The sequence below is a fragment of the Lithobates pipiens genome, unplaced genomic scaffold, assembly GCF_037356315.1.
Source record: "Lithobates pipiens isolate NorthernLeopardFrog02 unplaced genomic scaffold, aLitPip1_a1.2 Scaffold_8, whole genome shotgun sequence".
NCBI classification, from domain to species: domain Eukaryota; kingdom Metazoa; phylum Chordata; class Amphibia; order Anura; family Ranidae; genus Lithobates; species Lithobates pipiens.
The window spans coordinates 688,252,507-688,274,302 of NW_027507903.1; the positions used below are offsets into that span (position 1 = coordinate 688,252,507).

At 43.3% G+C, this 21,796-nt stretch overlaps 1 protein-coding gene across 1 annotated transcript in view; it reads right to left on the reverse strand.

Annotated features, from left to right (window-relative positions):
• Positions 1 to 21,796, reverse strand: part of LOC143963521 (NACHT, LRR and PYD domains-containing protein 3-like) — a 121,517-nt gene that overhangs the window by 46,828 nt on the left and 52,893 nt on the right. Inside the window, exon 6 of the mRNA XM_077473190.1 lies at positions 6,084 to 6,227. Coding sequence (XP_077329316.1) covers positions 6,084 to 6,227 — 144 coding nt within the window. The remainder of the gene's footprint in view (positions 1 to 6,083; positions 6,228 to 21,796) is intronic.

A 21,796-nucleotide genomic window follows, 5' to 3' on the forward strand; every position in this document is an offset into this window, starting at 1 on the left:
TTACTCTGCCTGAAAGCTTACCTGATACCCGACCTGGCTTCTGTTTGACTCCGCTGCCTTCTCCTGCTCCTACCCCGGCTTGTTTGACCTTTCTCGGACTGATACCTATTGCTGAACCTCTGCTAGTTGACTATTCTTCTGCCTCTCCCCTGCTGGTTCCTGTTTGCTGCTGGTCCTGCTTGTCCTCCTGCTCAGAGACCCTTCCGAGCCTGCTACTGCCTCTCCAGGTCCGTGGACCGTCCATCCGTCACCACAGCCAGCTTGCCAACCATCATCGGCTGCCATTTGCTGCAGAGAGTTCCTGCATCTGGAAGACCTCCATCTCATCAGCGTCCGCTGCTGCATCTGGCTAGACGCTCCTACCCCGCTGTGCTCTCGTCCCTCTGTTCCCTACTTCAGAGAGACTTGAACCAGAGCCGTAAGAGAGGTCTCCTTCCACAAAGTCAGACTCACCATCCAGAGACATAACAGTACGAACAGCCATGACTGAGTCTGTGGAAGGGGCCTCTGCCATGAAGGAGATCTGCTCGCACCTTGTGGCTCTTACCCAGGCCGTGAAATCCCTTCAGGACGGTTACACCAGGTTGGAGGAGCGTGTTCAGCATCTATCTGCCCCCGGCCCAGCAGTCTCAGCACCTCAGCCTCCTCCTGCTCAGCCAGCCACCCACTCTGCCGTCATGATGCTTCCACCTGAACCAAGGGTTCCCATCCCAGAGAGATTTGCAGGGGACCGTTCCAAATTTTGGGCATTCCGCAACGCCTGCCAGTTGTATTTTTCCCTTCAGCCCAGGACCTTTTCCCTGGAAGCAACTAAAGTGGGATTCGTTATTTCCCTTCTGCAAGGAGAACCCCAGTCCTGGGCCCATCACCTTCTGGAGAATGACAACTCTCTTACCCAGACCCTCTCTTCTTTCTTCGAAGGAATGGTTCAACTCTATGACGACCCCCAATGGACTGCTACCGCGGAATCTGCATTATCTGCGCTCCAGCAAGGCCGTAGGACGGCTGAGGACTATGTTTCGGACTTTAGACGCTGGAGCGCAGACACCCAGTGGAACGAGTCGGCTCTGAGACACCAATTCCGTATGGGTCTGTCTGAGGGTCTTAAGGATGAACTGGCCCGTGTTGGTACCCCAGACTCCCTGGAAGGCCTAATTGCTTTGGCTATTCAGATTGACCGGAGACTTCGTGAGCGTAGGGCCGAACGCTCCTCTCAACCCCAAAGACAAGCCTGGATGACCGCTAGAACTCCTACTCCGGCACCTTTCTTCACCCCTTCCCCTCAAGGGGGGCCTGCCAGTGTTGCTCAAACTTCTGAGGAGCCCATGCAGCTCGGACTACTGCGGCCTACCCTGTCACCTGAAGAGCGAGCCCGACGTTGGCAGATGAACTTATGTCTGTATTGTGGCGGATCCGGACATTACGTGAACAACTGCCCTGTTAAGACACGTAAGTGCCTTTCTGCTGTGTCTAACAGTTCCGTAACCTTGCCTACCAACACTTCCCATATTGCCCTTCTACTCTCATTTCAGCTTCAGGAAAGAACAGTCCGCGTCAACGCTATCCTTGACTCCGGGGCCTGCGGTTGTTTCATTGACTCCGCCTTCACCGACTTGTATTCCATACCACTTCGGGAAAAATCTCATGGACTTTCCATCTTCTTGGCCGACGGTTCTCAAATTAAATCCGGTCGGGTCACCCAGGAGACTTTTCCACTACTAGCTACCACCTCCTGCCAGCACAAGGAACTGCTAACACTCGATGTTATCTCTTCACCGCTATTCCCAGTGATCCTAGGCATACCGTGGCTCAAGGCCCATAATCCTTCCATTGACTGGTCCTCCGGGGAAGTGAGGTTTCTATGCCCTTATTGCCTGGATCACTGCCTTTCTGGGGTTCCTGCTCTGCCCAGAACGCTTCTCTGTCTGGACCCAGACCTGGACTTGTGTCAGTCAGTTCCTGAACCCTATCACAAATTTCTGGACGTTTTCAGTAAGCGGGGGGCTGACTCTCTTCCTCCGCACCGGCCTTACGATTGCCCCATTGAGCTTCTTCCAGGAGCAGAGATTCCGTTCGGACGTGTCTTCCCCATGTCTGAGAAGGAACAAGAAGCCCTGAAGGTCTACATTTCCGAGAACCTCAAGAAGGGGTTCATCCGTCACTCCGCATCTCCTGCTGGTGCCGGAATATTCTTCGTTACGAAGAAGGATCAGACACTTCGGCCCTGTGTGGATTACCGGGAGTTGAACAGAATTACAGTTAAAAACCTTTGATTCCTGAACTTTTTCAAAAGCTGAGGTCGGCTACTGTCTTCACCAAGTTGGACTTGAGGGGAGCTTATAATCTGGTCCGTATACGGGCTGGCGACGAGTGGAAAACTGCTTTCCGAACTCGTTTTGGACACTACGAGTACCTGGTTATGCCTTTCGGGCTCTGTAACGCCCCAACCACTTTTCAGCATCTGATAAATGATGTTTTCCGGGACTTTCTGGACATTTTCTTCATCGTGTATTTAGATGACATTCTGATTTTCTCCGGTTCTCTGGAACAGCATCGTGAGCACATTGGCAGGGTGCTGCTGCGGCTCCGACAGCACGGGTTATACGCCAAAGCCGAAAAATGCAAGTTCGAACAGCAGAACATTCAATTTCTTGGCCTTGAAATTTCCCCAGCAGGCATCAAAATGGACCCGCAGAAGTTTTCCGCTGTTCTTGAGTGGCCAGCCCCCACCGATAAAAAGGGGATCCAGCGCTTTGTGGGCTTTGCCAATTTTTATAGAAAATGTATTAAGGGGTTCTCGGCCATCATCTCTCCCATCACCCAGCTCACTAAGCAAAACATACGTTTCTATTGGGGTCCTGAAGCACAGGCTGCCTTTGAGAAACTCAAGAACTTGTTTACTTCTGCTCCCATCCTCAGCCATCCGGACCCGTCTCGACCCTATATCTTGGAGGTCGATGCTTCCGAGGTAGCAGTGGGGGCGGTGGTTTCCCAGCGTCAAGGTAAAGATGATCTGATGCACCCGTAGGGTTCTTCTCTCGAAAACTTTCTCCTGCGGAGAGGAATTATGATGTGGGGGATCGAGAGTTACTAGCCATCAAGTCTGCTTTAGAGGAGTGGAGATATTTACTGGAGGGGGCGGTTCACCCCGTACTCATTTACACTGATCATAAGAACCTTGAGTACCTCCGTACCGCTAAACGCCTGAAGCCTCGGCAGGCTCGCTGGGCCCTCTTCTTCTCTCGGTTCTGCTTTCACATTACCTATCATCCTGGTTCAAGAAATGTGAAGCCGGATGCGCTTTCTCACATGTTTGATAGTTCCAAGGACATCGCACCTCCAGACACCATCCTTCCCGCCAACACCTTTATGCTCGTCCAGCCAGACCTGTTGTCCCAGTTAAGAGGAGCTTCTCTCATATCCTCCTGTCCCCCAGGAATTACATTGGTATCCAGAGAGGGGCTGCTTTGGAAAGACGATCTAATCTTTGTTCCTGAAGACGTCCGAATGAGCATCCTGGGTTTCCTTCATGATCACCCTCTCGCAGGGCACTTTGGTTTCCGCAAAACACTAGAGCTTGTACAGCGTACCTTCTGGTGGCCAGGCATGAGGGAATTCTGCAAAAAATATGTAGACTCTTGCCCCGTGTGTAGTCGAAGTAAGGTTCCCAGAAACCGGGCCTGGGGTCTGCTTAAACCACTTCCCGCACCTGATCGACCCTGGCGGATGATTACAATGGATTTTATTGTAGAACTTCCTCCTTCTGAAAACTGTACAGCCATCTTTGTGGTTTGTGACCGTTTGTCCAAGATGGCCCATTTCCTACCCTTGAAGAAACTCCCTCCGCATCTGAGACGGCCCACATCTTCATTAGGGAGATAATCAGACTTCACGGGGTACCTGCTAATATCGTATCAGATAGAGGGGTCCAGTTCTCTTCTCGCTTTTGGAGAGCCCTATGTGAGACCTTGAAAATAGAACTGGCCTTGTCCTCCGCCTATCACCCCCAGACCAATGGGCAGACTGAGTGTACCAACCAAACCCTCGAACAGTACATTAGATGCTTTACGTCCTTTGTTCAGGACAATTGGGTTTCCCTTTTACCCCTGGCGGAATTTGCCCATAACAACGCCAGTCATGCTACCACAGGGCAATCCCCGTTTTTTGCTAACTATGGTTTTCATCTGTCTTTTCTTCCTGATATCCTTTCAGAATCCCATGTTCCAGCAGTCCAGGACACGGTGTCCTTTCTCCATCGTAACAACCAGATCCTACAAGAAGCCATAGCTAAGGCTCAGGCGGACAGTAAGAGGAACTTCGATCAAAGAAGAAGAGGAGAATTGATTCTTCAAGTCGGGGATCAGGTATGGCTTTCCACTTCTAACTTGAAATTAGCTTGTCCCTCCAAGAAACTGTAATCCCATGAGAAGAAAACCGAATGTGATCACAGGAAATCAAACTTATCGGTAATCACATAAGAGAATCAATGATCACATGGGAAAAGTCCATAGACAATTGCAGATGATAATAAAGTCCTCTATAGTGTGACTGGTGCACAAAGGGTGCACGCGCGCTGCCGGGCGCCTCAGGCGCGTGCGGTTGCGCGCCGTTCGCGTGCGCGCGCGGCGCACGCGCGCACATGTGCGCGCTAGCGCGATTGGCGCCAGTGGCCCTTTTTAAAGGTACAGCTGCAGATGTTCTGTGCTGTTCGTCTGCAGCTAGTACCTGAAGCAACCTGTTACTCTGCCTGAAAGCTTACCTGATACCCGACCCGGCTTCTGTTTGACTCCGCTGCCTTCTCCTGCTCCGACCCCGGCTTGTTTGACCTTTCTCGGACTGATACCTATTGCTGAACCTCTGCTAGTTGACTACTCTTCTGCCTCTCCCCTGCTGGTTCCTGTTTGCTGCTGGTCCTGCTTGTCCTCCTGCTCAGAGACCCTTCCGAGCCTGCTACTTCCTCTCCAGGTCCGTGGACCATCCATCCGTCACCACAGCCAGCTTGCCAACCATCATCGGCTGCCATTTGCTGCGGAGAGTTCCTGCATCTGGAAGACCTCCATCTCATCAGTGTCCGCTGCTGCATCTGGCTAGATGTTCCTACCCCGCTGTGCTCTCGTCCCTCTGTTCCCTACTTCAGAGAGACTTGAACCAGAGCCGTAAGAGAGGTCTCCTTCCACAAAGTCAGACTCACCATCCAGAGACATAACATAAACAAACAACACAAATATACATGATGAAGCCCCACGTAGGGTGTAACGTGTAAGGTGGAGATGTCATCACACCTGTCAGATACACTAGGAGAGCCGCTGCTATACTGTTATGAAGGAGAGGAGGGTCGCCCGGCGTTCTGTGCATTCTTACATGGATATATTGTGAGGATATATTACATGCTATTATTAATAAACTATTAATTACCCGAGTATCCCAGCTATTGTGACACATGCAAATAAAACAGATGTGGTAACAAGTCACCAAGCGGGTATTATCCTCAGACTGGGAAATCTGTCCTCCAGGGGGCAGGAGAGCGATAGTGAGTATGATGACATGGTGGCTGGTTTTCATTCTATAGAATTATTGTAATATATCCGAAATTCACATATCAGAGGAGATCATTTCCTCTACATCACTTCCCCTTTAGGCTCCTCCCACTAGAAGAACAACCCCTCCCCCGGACATTTCTCCAGCATTCTTATAGTGTTTCCAGAGCTTCATAAACACAATGAAGACACCTGATAAATGTCATAGAAATGTTACTGAGCATTGCTTCCTTCTACATAATCATCAGACGGGTGAGGGGTCTATTCCATCTTATTTCCTGCTTGTTAGGAATATGGAGGGTCATTCCATATGTACAGAGCCTGGTCACTGTTCTACTATAAGGGGAACCCCAAATCCCATGGATGAGATTACAAAGAGAAAGATTCCCTAAGAGAGAGGAGAAGACATGAGAAGAGGACAGGTGATGGAAGATTCTACATGGGTGAGGATGGAGGACACCCAGAGATAGAAGGAGACACTGAGAGACGGGAACAATCACAAGACGTCCCATTTCCCCATCACGGCACATCACACATTTCTCTTACTGTAATTCCTGAATTTTACTCTCCGGGTTCATCAAAAAGGAAAGAGAATCCGACTTCATATTATATCCTGAAGAGGAGGAATCTTCTTCTTCTGCTTTGTCCTCTCCCGGACAATCTTTATTGGAAATAGTACACCACAGAAATCTAAAATCCAATAATGAGATAATAATTATCACCAAGAATGTATGACCTCTGACACCAAGAATAACAATGTAACCCCCAACATTTCCCTTCCACATGGCTGCCTTCCCTCTGGCTCTACAGTCTCATACTGGACCTGATGAGGACTTCTCATTGGTGGTTATGAGAGGTCTTTGAAGTCAGACTCCAGACAAAACTTATATTCTTAATATCTAATATTTCAATTGGCTTTATTATACTTTATTTAGAATATGAATTATCCATAATTGTGTGTATGGTAACTTTGAATCAATTCATCTCCATATTATGACATGCCGAAACTGAAAAAGTAAACATTTAAAACTTGTCAGGATTTTGATGAATATTGTAAATCTTATATATGCTTTTAAAGACATATTCCTATGTAACTGATATTTTGTTTAAAGTCTAAAGCTCTCCTTCCCTCACTTCCTTTGATTAGGTCAGTCTATATGTCTGAGTGATACCAGATGTTAAATAGCTATGGTAACCACTCCTTAGCCCACACCCTTGGGAGGGAGTGTTAATAGAAGGTGGGTTTATTCTTTTGGCACAAATTTAGAAGCTTTGAGTTCATATAAGCAAAAGCTAGCTGGAAGACGGCCCTTCTGCATCTACACTCAGCTTTGAATACATCCATGTATTTCAGCACACAGACTTTCAGCTATTCTTCAGCATACAAAGGGTTATTCCGCCATTTCTAAAAGCTAGAACAATAGAACACATGGTCTAACTTGAAGAACTCTTTTTATATCTTTGAAACGAATGAACAATACTAGAATTTTATCATTGTACTATTTTTGTAAGTATTATTTTTCTACATTCGTGTGTACAATAAAACACACATTTTGATATACGCTGACTCAGAACTAATTAAGGAAATTTGTCTCACAATCGTAAGTTTGTCTTACCAAATATATATAAATAAGACATATATATATATATATATATATATATATATATATATATATATATATATATATTTACATATTTTTACATTGGCTCAGCCAGACAGTCAATCATATGTCGGAAGTTTTTTTTTCAACTTTCTTCTTTTGATCAGAGGGGAAAGAAGTGATGAACAGAAATTAACTTCGCAAAGATTGTAAAGAAACTAGAAGAAAATTATGATATTGATGATTGTGAAAGACCAGAGAATTTCAGATATACGGAAGTCTTGACAGACGGTTGAATTCGAGTCCAGCAGGAAAACAGAAAAGTTTTATATTTGGTGAGTAGAAAATTAATATGGAATTTGTAGATGTTTTAGCTGATGAAAGTACATTGGAATTTAAAGGTTTATCGAAACAGGTCTCTGATGCTGTTTTATGGAAATCAATGTATAATCAATGCTTTCAGGCAAATACTGACATTGAGAAGGATAGATTCTCATTAGTTAAAATAAAGAAAAAAATACATAATGTAATGAAGTTAATTACAGTTTTTAATACTATGATATTTGATGAGCCAGAAAAACAAATGATTTGTGTAGTGAATCAGGCAGCAATGCAAAGTGTAACAGAAATTGCACGAACGCAGGAGAAGTTATATATTGAACAATTATTGACTGAAAAAGTTGAATTGGAATATAAAATGAATGCATTATTGCAATTGTTTATAGAAAAAGAAGGTCAAATAGTTTTTTTGACTCAGGAAAAGATTGAACATGAGAATATTCAAAGTCTGCTTAAAAAACAATTACTGCAAGCTCAGGCTTCTGCACATGATCAGTGCTCAAAAATGGAGGCTCTTGAACATGTGACAAAGTTGGATGTGAGAGTTAATGATGTTGACTCCGGATTTGAAACAATGGAGTCTTCTGATGAGTCAATTGTTAATATTTGCTCAGACAATGAAAGTGTGAAGTCAGTTGACTTCAATAATACTGATATTAAACAGAAATGTCAATTTCCATTGCCATATGCTCAGAGAAAAGTGTATGCAAAAAGAGCAACTCTTAAATGTTTTGTTTGCAAAGGAGAGGGTCACATAGCCAGGTTTTGTTTGTTGACTAATAATAATAATTATTATAATGATATACAAAAGAGGTTGTATTATCCGAAAACTATGCCAAGGCATTATGAAGTATATTCTGTATGCTGGTGTAGTAATTTGAAGTATAGAGGTCATAATAATCAAACTTATTTTCCTTCTAAGACCCAAATGCAAAGATTGCAAACTGAAAATAGTCCATTAAGACAGGAAAGATATCATTATGTAGCATATAACACTGAAAAACAATGTTAGCAGTCCTTAACCACTTCAGCTCCGGACCAATAAACACCTTAAGGACCAGAGGTCTTTTTCCAATTTCGCACTGCGCTGCTTTAACTGGTAATTGCGCGGTCATGCAATATTGCACCCAAACAAAATTTGCGTCCTTTTCTTCCCACAAATAGAGCTTTCTTTTGATGGCATTTGATTGCCTCTGCGATTTTTTTTTGCGATATAAATGTAAAAAGAGCGAAAATTTTGAAAAAAAAAGATATTTTCTTCTTTTTGTTATAAGAAAAATCAAATAAACTAAATTTTAGTCATACATTGAGGGCAAAATTTATTCAGCCACATGTCTTTAGTAAAAAAAATGTCAATAAGCGTATATTTTTTGGTTTGCGCAAAAGTTATAGCGTCTACAAACTAGAGTACATTTTCTGGAATTTACACAGCTTTTAATTTATGACTGCCTATCTCATTTCTTGAGGTGCTAAAATGGCAGGGCAGTACAAACCCCCCCAAATGACCCCATTTTGGAAAGTAGACACACCAAGGAAATTGCTGATGGGTATGTTGAGCCCGTTGAATATTTATTTTTTTTGTCCTAAGGGATTGAATAATGACAAAAAAAAAAAAATTTTACAAAAAGTTGTCACTAAATGATATATTGCTCACACATGCCATGGTTATATGTGGAATTGCACCCCAAAATATATTCCGCTACTTCTCCCGAGTATGGGGATACCACATGTGTGGGACTTTTTGGGAGTCTAATCGCGCACGGCACCCCGAAAACCAATCACCACCTTCAGGATTTCTAAGGGTGCAAATTTTTGATTTAACTCCCCACTACCTATCACAGTTTCGAAGGCCATAAAATGCCAAAATAGCACAAAATCCCCCAAAATGACCCCATTTTGGAAAGAAGACACCCCAACCTGTTTACTGAGAGGCATGTTGAGTCCATGGAATATTTTATATTTTGCCACAAGTTGCGGGAATATTACAAACTTTTTTTTTTTGCACAAAGTTGTCACTAAATGATATATTGCTCACACATGCTATGGGCATATGTGAAATGACACCCAAAAAATACATTCTGCTGCTTCTCCCGAGTACGGGGATACCACATGTGGGGGACTTTTTGGGAGCCTAGCCGCGTACGGGACCCCGAAATCCAAGCACCGCCTTCAGGATTTCTAAGGGCATACATTTTTTATTTTACTCCTCACTACCTATCACTACCTATCACAGTTTTGAAGGCCATAAAATGCCAAGATGGCACAAACCCCCCCCCAAATGACCCCATTTTGGAAAGTAGACACCCCAAGCTATTTGCTGAGGGCCATGTTGAGACCATTGAATATTTTTTTTTGTCCCAAGGGATTGAATAATGAAAAAAAATAAAAAATATATATATTTTTTTTTTACAAAAAGTTGTCACTAAATGATATATTGCTCACACATGCCATAGTTATACGTGGAATTGCACCCCAAAATATTTTCCGCTACTTCTCCCGAGTATGGGGATACCACATGTGTGGGACTTTTTGGGAGTCTAATCGCGCACGGCACCCCGAAAACCAATCACCACCTTCAGGATTTCTAAGGGTGCAAATTTTTGATTTAACTCCTCACTACCTATCACAGTTTTGAAGGCCATAAAATGCCAAAATAGCACAAAACCCCCAAAAATGACCCCATTTTGGAAAGTAGACACCCCAAGCTATTTACTGAGAGGCATGTTGAGTCCATGGAATATTTTATATTTTGCCAAAAGTTGCAGGAATATTACAAACTTTTTTTTTTGCACAAAGTTGTCACTAAATGATATATTGCTCACACATGCTATGGGCAGAAGTCAAATTACACCCCAAAATAAATTCTGCTGCTTCTCCCGAGTACGGGGATACCACATGTGGGGGACTTTTTGGGAGCCTAGCCACGTACGGGACCCCGAAAACCAAGCACTGCCTTCCGGATTTAAATATAAAATGCTACCAAAAAAACTGTTAGCGATCGCAGGGATCAGGCCTGACTCTGCGATCGCTGCAGTTATGTGTTTAGTGTTTTGTAAGTGACAGTGATCGATCGATACTGCACTTGGGTGGGCTGGGCAGAGGGGCAAAACGCAGGTGCTAGCAGGTATCTGGGCTGATCCCGTTAACAATGCGTTTTTTTGGAACCCTGAACTGCTGGGGACGCTAGTATAGATCTGATCAGATCAGATATTGATCTGTTCAGATTCTATACCACTACGGGAGGTGTATGCTTTGCGTGTGGGTGTTAGCGGTACTGGCACTAACCTAGCGCTGCCTGGGGCGACGCAGACCCTGACCCTAAAACCTAATTGATATCACTCGCCGGGTGATCAGGGGGTTAAACCTTTATTGGGTAATAAATGGTGGGTGCCCTGATGCTATAAAAAGCAAACTAACCAGAGTCACCCGTAACACTTATACGGTGATCAGTGGTGAAAGGGTTAACTAGGGGCAATCAGGGGGTTCAAATTTTTATTAGGTAGTATATGGGGTCCCTGGCGCTATATAAAAACCTGACGGGGAACCTAAATAACTAACTGTCTAACCAGCGTCACCAGTGACACTTATACTGTGATCGCTGGTGAAAGGGTTAACTAGGGGCAATCAGGGGGTTAAAACCATTATTGGGTAGTATATCGGGGTACCTAGCGCTATAAAAACCTGACGGTGAACCTAAAAAAATAACTAGCTACCTAGCGACAGTAGCGACACTGATGCAGCGATCAGAAAAATGATCGCTTAGTGACACTGGCAAAAGGGGGTGAAAGGGTTAACTAGGGGCAATCAGGATGTTAAAACCATTATTGGGTAGTATATCGGGGTACCTAGCGATATAAAAACCTGGCAGTGAACCTAAAAAAATAACTAGCTACCTAGCGACAGTAGCGACACTAATGCAGCGATCAGAAAAATGATCGCTTAGTGACAGTGGCAAAAGGGGGTGAAAGGGTTAACTAGGGGCAATCAGGATGTTAAAACCATTATTGGGTAGTATATCGGGGTACCTAGCGCTATAAAAACCTGGCGGTGAACCTAAAAAAATAACTAGCTACCTAGCGACACTAGCGACACTGATGCAGCGATCAGAAAAATGATCGCTTAGTGACACTGGCAAAAGGGGGTGAAAGGGTTAACTCTAGGGGCAATCAGGGGGGTTAAATCTTTATTGGGGGTGATAGGGGGCTACCCTGGACCTAACACTAACTGTCCTGACAGTTTTTACTTTTACAACTGACACTGAATGCATTGATCAGTAAAGAAATGATCAATGCAATCAGTGACACTGTGACTGGGGGGGGAGGGGGGGCGGGGGGGATCGGGGGGCGATCGGGGGGGGATCAGGGGGGGTTTGTGTACCTATGTGTACCTATGTGTCAGTGTAGTATTTTGGTGCACTTACTTTTAGTCTTCTCCTCGTAGTCCGGTCAAAAAGACCGCCCGAGGAGAATGACATCACTTCCTCCTTCCTGTGTAAACAATACACAGTGGGAGGAAGTTCGTCATTGGCCAGGAGCGATCGAGAGGGGGTGGCCAGAATCCAACGGCCATCCCCTCATCACAAATCGCTCCCGGAGGGAAACGGACCGCCGTATCCAGCGGGAGGGGGTCCGATCGGACCCCCCACCCGCTGGAAGGCAGGCACGTACATCTACGTGCTTGTGCCTGCCTGTGCCATTCTGATGACGTATAATGGCAATACGGCGGTCCTTAAGTGGTTAAATTAACTGCATGGATGGTAAGAATTTTCTGGTTGATGTTTATTTGCTATGATTAAGGTTATGATTTGAGCTTCAGAGAGTTGGTTTTGACGTTTGGAATATTATTGAGGACTTATATATATTTTTAATATTTTCAAGGATAATCCTTTGTATTATTATTTTTTATTAATTTTTCTTTGTTATGACTATTATGTTTTTTATTTATTTTTTGTTCAGGCTGAACATTGAAAGGTTTAGTTCACCTGAAAAGGAGGGTAAAGAACAGCTTTGTATTCAATTAGTAACTGAATAAATTTTCAGCTTGGTACTCAATTAGCTGTAGGCAGTAGAACTACAGACACATTCAATTAGCTAAGAAAACAGATTAGTATGGAGAATTAGTGATTACATCCTGAATGGTTAAAATTTATGTTGTTAAGAAAATAGACACACAGAATTCTTCATTTGTAGAGAAACGTGAAGGGGTGATTTCTTTGCATTTTTCTCTGGTTGTCACAAAATTATTATTTTGGGTCATTAGACCATAAGTTTGTGTCATGACTAAAAGGGTTTTTGTGTTGTATATACCACAACACCTACAGGTGGGATTCACTAATGATGATGCTTTAACAATTCTTGGGATGTTGAGTAATCATGTTTTTTTCAGTTGGGGTATAACAGTAAACTGTTCCATTTATCTTAATGGGTGTAAGAAAGTATTCTGCTTTTGAGCTTAAAATAGGAAGGAAAATGGCGTTTGTGTTTCCCCGTGATTTTTTTTTGTTTTCACCTTCAAGAGAGACAATAGATAAATCAAATTAGTTGCAGAAGTTATGAAAAAAATGGTCCCTCTACACATTTCCAGTTGAGAAAGAAAGTTAATTCATGATAAAAAGTGTCATTGTGTTAGTTAAAATATAAGTCTTTTATATTACAATATTTCTTGATTAGGAGATTAAGAAATAATTTGTATATATACTGATATGTAGTATTTGTTTTTAAGGTAAAAAGGATTGTATATGTTTAAAATGTTTTTATACATAGCACTCATAGGCCTATCCTTAGGAATTTAGAATGAGTAACGCCCATTGTTTTAGAAAGGTGGGAGGGAAATTGCTCATTCTGTGGAACTGTATAGCCCAGATGAACTTTTAAGCTAGTCTTAGAAAGGAAAAAGGTGGGGGTTAATGTTTTAGGAGTAGAAACTTCTAACAGGAGTCAATTATTGGAGGGCACATATTGCAGAGAGATTTTCACTCCAGTACACACAAGGCACATATCGAATTTAATCTTCATTGTAAGAATAATTTATTTTTGATATTCTACAATTGATATTGTTCTTGTAACATTTTGTTATTTTGTTATTAAACCAAAATTATCTTTTGTACAAGATAAGCGGTCTATCAAGTTGACCAGGAACAGAAAGGTTTATTTGAAATAAAATTAGATGTTGTTAGCACAAGTCTAAGACAAAAGGAAATGGTGATTAAAGAATTGTCACATGTAAGGTCACACCCAGAGATGGTGAGATGCACGTCACAGGCGGAGCTAAAGTTTCAGGAGTTGAAACATGGAAAAGTAATTGGGAAGGTCCATTGACATTTTGGATGTTCCAGGGGTACAAATACCTTCTCAGTTCAGTGAAAAATGTATGTAGAAAAATGTGGGTATAACAAATTGTATATGCCGAGATAATGATGCTGCATTCCTTTTTTCAGGAATGAATTATAAAAATCTAATCTGGAGGAATCATGGATCCCAAAAAGATGATAAGATCAACAAAAGAAAAGTTTTAAAGAGAGAAAATGTATCATTATCACAGGATGCATCTTTTACCAATGTTATCTGTGGTAAAATATATCACAAACTGTTCCAGTTATGCAGAGGTTAACAGGATTGAAGAATTACACAACAAAGATCACACATTATTCAGAAATAAGAGAGATGTAGACATTGATATCAATGCAGATGAACTAAAAAATAAGAACATTGATATCATTACAAAGGACAAAAATGATAGAGTTATTGATATTAATGCATATGACAAAAATCATAATTTTAGAAATGTTGATATTAATACAGCAGAAGATTTGTATGGATTTGTATGTGTAGGACAGGGATATGATTCTGTTTACAATTGTATTTTATTCACAGCAATAATATTGAAATCAAAGTTAAAATAGAATCCAAAACATATTTTGTTGAAATGCAGGGATCTTATAGACTAAATAACAAAACCGGAACTTTTGAATGTAACATATTGTTAAGGAGTAGGGATGAGCCGAACACCCCCGGTTCGGTTCGCACCAGAACTTTCGAACGGACCCCAAATTCGTACGAACGTTAGAACCCCATTGAAGTCTATGGGACTCGAACGTTCGAAATTAAAAGTGCTAATTTTAACGGCTAATATGCAAGATACTGTCCTAAAAAGGGTTTGGGGACCTGGCTCCTGCCCCAGGGGACATGGGTCAATGCAAAAAAAAGTTTTAAAAACGGCCGTTTTGGCGGGAGCACTGATTTTAATGGCGATTAAAGTGGGAAAAAAAAGTGAAATATTCCTTTAAATATGGTGCCTGGGGGTGTCTGTAGTATGCCTGTGAAGTGCCACGTGTTTCCAGTGTTTAGAACAGTCCCTGCACAAAATGACATTTAACGGAAATAACGTAATTTAAAGCTGCTTGCGGTTTTAATGTTATATCTGGTTCCTGCAATATGGTTGAAAATCATTGAGAAAAATGGCATGGGTAGCCCTCCCTGCCCATTACAAGCCCCTTTAGGTCTTGTACGCATATTAAGGGGAACCCCGTACCCATATTAAAAAAAGGAAATGCGTGTGGCCCCCAGGCCCTATATACTCAGAACAGCAGTATACAGGCGGTGCAAACAAGACAGGGACTGTGTAGGTTTGCTGTGTTAAGTTGAATCTGTTTGTAATTTTCAACAGGTACATTTTTAAAGTGTAGCTCCAGTCAAAAAAACTATTTTTAAGCTTTTTGGAAAACATAGGGAAGGGTTATCACCCCTGTATAATTTGTTTTGTCGTCCATCTTTTTTAATCTCACTTGCTGTTGTCTCCTTCCGTTTGCAAGTAGGAGATGTTTGTAAGTTGGATGTTTGAAAGTAGGGGTCTGCCCTATATGCTCTGCAGAAATGGCGGAACAAGGTGTTGGTTTTGCCACAACATTGTAAGCCCTCAAAGTGACTCTTGGTGGGCGCTGGAGCGCCCTGCTGTGAACGATTATATCAAGAATTGTAATTACATGCCATTGTTGAACAGTGGTAGAAAAATTGACCTTTGGTGGTTGTGGTGCTGGTGCCACAACACTATAGGTCCTCACCGTTACTCTGGGTGGGCACAGGAAGGGGCTGTGAAATATTATATAAAGAATTGTAATTACATGTCCCTGTTAAACAGGGGCAGAAAAATTGGGCCTTAGGCACTGGTGCTGGTGCCACGACACTGCAACCTCTCCCATATACTCTAGTTTTATTGCAGGAATTAGCCCTGCTGCAAAGCATTGCATCAAAAATTGTACTTAAATGCCCCTGTTAAACAACAGGAATTAGCCCTGCTGTAAAGCATTGCATCAAAAACTGTAATTAAACGCCCCTGTTAAACAGGGGCAGAAAAATTGGGCCTTAGGCAACCTCTCCCATATAATCTGGGTTTATTGCAGGAATTAGCCCTGCTGCAAAGCATTGCATCAAAAATTGTACTTAAATGCCCCTGTTAAACAGGGGCCAGAAAAATTGGGCCTTAGGCACTGGTGCTGGTGCCACGACACTGCAACCCCTCCCATATACTCTTGTTTTATTGCAGGAATTAGCCCTGCTGCAAAACATTGCATCAAAAATTGTACTTAAATGCCCCTGTTAGACAGGGGCAGAAAAATTGGGCCTTAGGCACTGGTGCTGGTGCCACGACACTGCAACCTCTCCCATATACTCTTGTTTTATTGCAGGAATAAGCCCTGCTGCAAAGCATTGCATCAAAAATTGTACTTAAACACCCCTGTTAAATAGGGGCAGAAAAATTGGGCTGATGGCATCACCCAGAACCAGAAATGTTCTTCCAACATATCATCGGAGGAGGAAGAGGATAGACAATCAACATAACAGGACAGTCACTCAGCATCAGCATAGGCAGCCTTGAAGGGATGTGATATTTAAAAAAAAATATTCGGTGACATCAGCTGCAGGTGCTTGGTAGCTGTGGGTGATCCAAGACTGATTCATCTTGATGAAGGTCAGTCGATCAACTGATTCGGTAGACAGCCGCACCCTGTGATCGGTAACAAAGCCACCAGCAGCACTGAAGGTGCGTTCCGAAAGAACGCTGGATGCAGGACAGGCCAGTAGCTCAATTGCATACTGTGCAAGCTCTGGCCAGTGATCCATCCTCAAGACCCAGTAAGCCAGAAGATTTTCGGTGGGAAAGGTGTCCAAGTCTGACCTTGCCCCTAGGTATTCCTGCACCATGTAAATCAGATGCTGGCGATGGTTGCTGGAACCGATCATACCTTGGGGCTGCAGACTAAAAAATTGTCTGAAAGCATCAGTCAGACGGCCACCTTCTCCACCGCTCCTTCTGACCGATGCCTCAGCAACATGTTGTTCAGGACCAGGAGTTTGTAACCTCCCAGTCTCTGGGAACGCATTGCACAGACCTTTCTGCAAGGCCTCCCGGAGATGTCTCATCCTCTGCTCCCTCTGCGATGGCAAGATAAGGTCGGCAACCTTACCCTTGTACCGTGGATCAAGGAGAGTGGCCAGCCAGTAATGGTCCCTCTCCTTGATCCGAAGAATACGAGGATCCTTCCGCAGGCTTTTCAGGATCAGGGAGGCCATGCAGCGTAGGTTAGCTGAGGCATTCGGTCCGGAGTCCTCTGGGTCACGAAGGACAACATGATCCGCAGCTACCTCCTCCCAGCCACGTACAAGTCCACGTGTTTCTTGGGACTGTAAATCATCCCTACAAGACTGCTGCTGCTGCTGCTGATGCTGAGTGCCAGCCTCCACCTCCATGCTGACACAATAATCCTCCTCCTCCTCTTCCTCCTCCTCATCATCCTCTTCCTGTGTGATGGGTGGCACAGCAGGAACACTGTCTGGATAAAGGGGGCCTTGAGAGGCAAGGAAGTCCTCCTCTTCCTGCCTCTGTTCTGCCTCAAGTGCCCTGTCCATTATTCCACCCAGCTACCAGAAGATTGACCCAATGGGCAGTGAAAGACAGGTAATGTCCCTGTCCATGCCTGCTGGACCATGAGTCAGCGGTAATATGCACCTTACCGCTGACCGCCCTGTCCAGCGAGGCAAGGACATTGCCTTCCACATGCCGGTAGAGAGCCGGAATCGCCTTCTGTGAGAAAAAGTGGTGTTTGGGGACCTGCCACTGAGGAACCGCACATTGTACAAACTCACGGAAGGGGGCCGAGTCTACCAACTGAAAAGGCAGCAGTTGAAGTGCTAGCAATTTAGCCAAGCTAGCATTCAACCACTGGACATGTGGATGGCTGGGAGTGAACTTCTTTCGCCGGTCCAGCAGCTGGGGCAGGGACATTTGCCTGCTATAATCGGACGTGGGTGTACTGCTAGCAGAGTGCCCGGAAACCCTTGGCTGTGACACACCTAATTCTACACCTTCATTCCTCTCAGAGCAGGTTTCAGAGAGGACTGAAGGTCTAGTGGGGTTGGAGATGCCAGCTGATGAGGAGCAAGGAGAGGGCCGCTTTGTTCTTTGGTGTGGGTCTTTGAGGTACGCTTGCCAACGAGCTGCATGGCAGGTCAACATATGTCTGGTCAAGCATGTGGTGCCCAAGCGGCTGATGTTTTGGCCACGTGAGATACACTTGAGACATATGTTGCAAATAGCAGCGGTGCGATCTGATGCACTCGTCTCAAAAAAGGCCCACACCAAAGAACTTTTAGAATAACGTGCAGAGGCAGCGCCCTGCACAGGCGGAGCTCTGCGGTGTGATTCAGTCAGTGTGCTGCCCCTAAGCTGGCCCCCGGAGGGCATCCTGCCTCATTGGACATGTGCCTCCTCCTCCTCCTCCTCCTCCTCTCTCCTACCAGGCACCCAGGTGGAGTCAGTGCCCTCATCATCCCCCTTCATCGCTGTAGCAAACCTGGCAGTATGCTGCAGCTTGTGGAACATGACTGCCAGATTGCTGTCCTTCTTGAGCATCCCCTCTCTCTGCATTCATGCTACTGCCTTCCTCTAGCTGAGTGTCATCATCAGAGGCTACAAAACACTGGGCATCCTCCTGGAGCATGGACCCAACACTGTGCTCAAAGAGTTCAGGAGACTCCTCAGGAGGACGTGGTGGGTCTAGGGAAGGAGTCACTGATGATGACATTGGGAGGAGGGAAGACGATGTATTGGCAGCTGCTTTGCTAGTACCCTGAGACTGGGTGAGAGAGGATGAGGAGGATGAAGAGGGCTTGGTCATCCACTCTACCAAGTCGTTGGCATGTTGCGGCTCAACATGTCCAGCTGCCGAAAAGAAGGACAAGCGCGTCCCATGGCCACGTGCTGATGACAATGCACCGCGTCCACGACCAGCACTGTTGTCTCTAGACACAGAGCCTGCTTGCCCTCTTTTATCGGCTCGCGCCTTGCTGGCCTTCCAGACATGGTAATGGCCTGAAGGGAGTTGGGTAAAAAAGCAGTTGGGTAGTGTATATTGTGCTAGAGGCACACAACACCCACTAACTCCTGCAGATGCCTTTATTATAGAACACCAGAGATAAAGGGGTATACTGTAATGGAGTCACACAACACCCACTAAGCCCTGCAGATGGCTCTATTAGAGAACAGCAATAAAGGGTAGATACAGGTGTATATTGTGCTGGAGGCACAAAACACCCACTAACTCCTGCAGATGCCTTTATTATAGAACACCAGAAATAAAGGGGTATATACAGATGTATACTGTGCTGTGCTGGAGGCACACACAACTTCCAATAACTCCTGCAGATGGCAAGTGGGCTCAAATAGAGAAGAGCTATGTAGGTGAATATAGCGGTATGTACTGGGTACAGAGCACGCAGACAGCACGCACAAGCTCCTAACACTACTGACTGCAAGCTCTATTATAAAAGATAGATCACTAGCTATATAGGTGAGGTGAATATAGCGGTGTATACTGCGGTCAGGGCACGCAGACAACAACCACTACACAACAGCAAGATCAAAAATTGTCCAAAAACGATCGGTGTGTACTGTGTTGAAGGTACATAGAACACCCACTAACTGCTTCAGACGCCAACACACTACACAAGGCCGCCACGCTGGCGGCCTTATATAGTGTGGGGTGTGCACTACACAGCCTGAGCTATGATTGGCCACAGGCATCCTGCCTGTGGCCAATCATGGCTCTCCTCGCTGCTGGTGCTGCGATTGGCCAAGCATGCGGGGTCACAGTGAATGCTTGGCCAATCATGAGCCAGCAATGCACTGCGCCATCGCAGTGCATTGTGGGCCGTGAGCGCCACACAAATTTGGCGCGAACGGACCAAAACGTTCGGACTTCGCCGAACGGGCGAACAGCCGATGTCCAAGTCGAACGTATGTTCAACTCGAACGTGAAGCTCATCCCTATTAAGGAGTTTCTGGTCTATATATTTAAAAGGTAATGATTCAACAATGTGGTCTGGAGATGTTACTAATACTATATCAAGATCTGGGAAAATACTTTATCCCTTTGATCAATTTTATTACCTTTTTCAAAGTTTCGTGAAGATATTAAATCCAAAATATTTAAATATAATTGGAGATGAAAAAGGGGACGTTGTAAGAATATGGGATTTTAAAGTAACAAGAAAATTTACTCAAATAAGGGTCAAAATTGATATTTATATAGTTTATAGGATTGTTCCAGAAATTAATATTTTCCCACAATCTTTGAAAATTATAGAAGATAAAGATAATTTGCATTTGATATGTGATACAAAAATATTTTTACCTCGAAATTCATTGTTAACTTGGAAAAGGAATGATGAGTTTTGGGTAGTTTTCTTTATAGTTCTACTATCATAATTCATAAAGGAATTTTTGGTAGTGTGAATTGGATCAATGATACATTTGTTTATCAACAAATGAGAGTATCTTTGAATGATACTGGTATATATGAATGTTGCATATCAATAGGAAATTATCCGGTGAAATGTGCTAAGGCATGAGTTATTGTTATGTCTCCAAGGAAAACTCCATGTGTCAATCAGAAAAGTTTCTCTACAAGTCCTTTTAAGATTAACCATTTCCAATCCAGAACTCTTTTGAGAGAGGGAAAGTTTGTCATTATTTTGTGGAACTTTAATATTTCAGAATGGAAAATTTCTACAAGGTTTCCACAATGTCAATGACATTTGGTTAATATGGAATTGGGTATTGAGAGATGGTTTGGAATTAATAATAGAAATTACAACAGAAATAAGCGTGGTATTGTTAAAGGTATTTTAGGAGGGATTGGCACAATCGGCAGTATAACAAATAGTTTGGATATTAATACTTTAAAGTCTGATCTAGAAACCGCTGGTTTAGTGGGGAGTAATGGTATTAAAATACAAAGACATTTAAATCAGATTTTAGAAAATATGGTAAGTAAAACTGCTAATATAATGGGTCCATCTATTTTACAACTGCAAAATATTACTCTTGATTTGATGATAAGTGAACAACATTCTGATATAGCCAGAGCATGCTTAAAGATTCAAACTGAATATTCCACTAATTTTAAAATAATTGCGCAAGCATTTCAAAGTGGAATAACTCCTTTTGGCATTTTACAATATTTACCCAAAGAATATTTATATGCTATAAATCATACAGATTTATGGGTAAACAAATGGATAGGATGCAAACAGGATGTATGTTATAGTTCTTCTATGATTCCAATAGCCGGAAAAGAACAAATTTTGTTTCCAATCAAATCAAATGTTTTGGGATTACCTGTCGGTAATACACAATTATTAAACTATAAATTACAGTATACAGACTTTGTATTTAACAATGAAAATTCGGAATTAGAACAATTAGATCTGTCATCATGTTTACAATTCCAGTCTAAAGTTATCTGCTTACCCAATCAAGATAAAAGTATATTTAATTCTTGTTATCATAATCATACATTATGTTCAGCAAGAATAGAAAAAGTTGAAACAATTTCTGAATGAATTACTCGTGTAGATAAAAAGAAGGTTTGTTTTCAGATTATGTCAGATACAGAAAGGGAAAAATTTCAAAAGCTGCGCCACAACCCTTGTTAACTGACCAAACCAATATAAATAATGAATAAATAAATGAATAAATATTGATATATAAATAAATGATTACAATGATGGTAGAGATGAAGCAATCACCTGGTTTCAATCTGCTGCTCTGGCTGGCATTTCCAGTTTCACTGCCAATTCTTGAGCTTTCAGACTGGTATTTGGATTGTTGCAGGAAGCCACTAGTGGAAAAACACATAAGCCCTGGAACAGAGCAATTCTGATTGGTCACTGCCAGCACACAGCATCATTCTGATCTGTCCTGGAAGCAAGGCAGAGAGAAGAGGGAGGAGATCTGGGATTACATATCCCCAGACTGCTACAT